The sequence below is a fragment of the Poecilia reticulata genome, unplaced genomic scaffold, assembly GCF_000633615.1.
Source record: "Poecilia reticulata strain Guanapo unplaced genomic scaffold, Guppy_female_1.0+MT scaffold_510, whole genome shotgun sequence".
Lineage (NCBI taxonomy): Eukaryota > Metazoa > Chordata > Actinopteri > Cyprinodontiformes > Poeciliidae > Poecilia > Poecilia reticulata.
Window position 1 is genome coordinate 11,022 of NW_007615269.1, and position 1,440 is coordinate 12,461.

General features: G+C 39.9%; 1 protein-coding gene across 1 annotated transcript in view; it reads right to left on the reverse strand.

Annotated features, from left to right (window-relative positions):
* The window catches only part of cops8 (COP9 signalosome subunit 8), a 7,135-nt gene that overhangs the window by 3,343 nt on the left and 2,352 nt on the right, over positions 1–1,440 (reverse strand). The window contains 2 exon segments of the mRNA XM_008403369.2: positions 3–17; positions 259–329. Of these exon segments, the coding sequence (XP_008401591.1) occupies positions 3–17; positions 259–329 (86 nt within the window).

The window sequence follows — 1,440 nt, forward strand, 5'->3', positions numbered from 1 at the left end:
GATAGCGGGCGTTGTTCCTAGAGGCCAGAAACAACAGGAAGTTTAGCAGGAAACACAGGAAGCCCCACAGTTTGATTGGCAACGCTGCAATCCAATGCTAAAGGTTTGGTTATCAGGAATAYTCCGATTTGGACCCGATTCTCTSTACATGGAGAGAGCAGGTCGCCATGGAAACGGTCTGATTAGTCAGCGGGGGTAAATCCCAACATCACCAGTCAAAAGGAGATGCTTGCTCAGCGGCCATTTTGCTTTACTTACATGTCGTTGTTGAGAAGATACAGCGCTAGCATCTGAGCGTAGACCTGGGGAGTKGCGATGCCCCCTGGAGCCTGGTGAAGGTAGTGCAGGTGGTTATTTCAACACCAAAGTCCCCCAAAAAACAACATGTAAAAGAAAACAAGGTGGATCAGACAGGAAGTGACACGTTTTAGCCATCCATCGCCTGCCTGAATAAAAAGTCTTGAAGGAAGATCTGGTAAAACCTGCTTCAGTCCAGGTCACATTAAAAACAGCTTTTATGCGTTACCGTGGATACCAGCTGAGAGACAAAACGGGCTGAATCAGCACTTTAAGTGGTTTCATGTGAAACACCAGGTTTCCATGGAAACCAGGAAGTAATGTCTGCCTTCATGGCTCTAGGATTCATCTGAACATGAATCATTTAAGCTCAAAGCAAAATGTTCCTCATAGCATAAAGTTACATCATTAACAGGAACAAACGTGACTGTTTGGCTAATTACAGAAAACATTTTCTGTGATTTGTGATCCAAACTTTGGGTTCCACATAAACAAGGGAAAATGATTTAGTTTCTTATTTTAAACGGGATCTTTGATCTGGAAGTTACTTTTATGATCCTTGAATAAAAAGATCATAAAAATCTTTTTTCTCTAAAATAGGCCGACATTTCTTCCTCATGAATGAGAAACACTAATTAATATGAAAATCCAGGCGTTAAAATTTACGGGGCTCCATAAGGAACAAACAGGATTACAGTTATTAAATTATTTGAGTCCGTTTATGCAGCACCTGGAACACTGAAAGTCGTCCTGCTACCTTATAAAGTCTCAGACTTTTTACCTGTGTTAGCATCTCATTTGTGAGTTTTGTGAATATCATTTTATTTAAGATATAAACAAACAGATTTTAAAAATGGTGGAGGAAAAACAGATGGGGCCAGAAATCTGAAGGAGAAACATGGAGAACTACTCTGATCCATTTTCACGGAGTAGCAGCGCCACCTGCTGGCAGCTGTAGTCAKTGTTGGTGGTTTGACTGGTTGGTTAATATTCTACCTACAGGTTTTACCCAGACAAGCATTAATAACCCAGTTACATCTTAAGTTCCGGTTTTCTGAGACAGTTAAGAATAAATTAAGACGTTTTCAATGAAGGTCTTTAGAAATTATGTGCAATTTTTATTTAGTTATTATTCATTAGTTA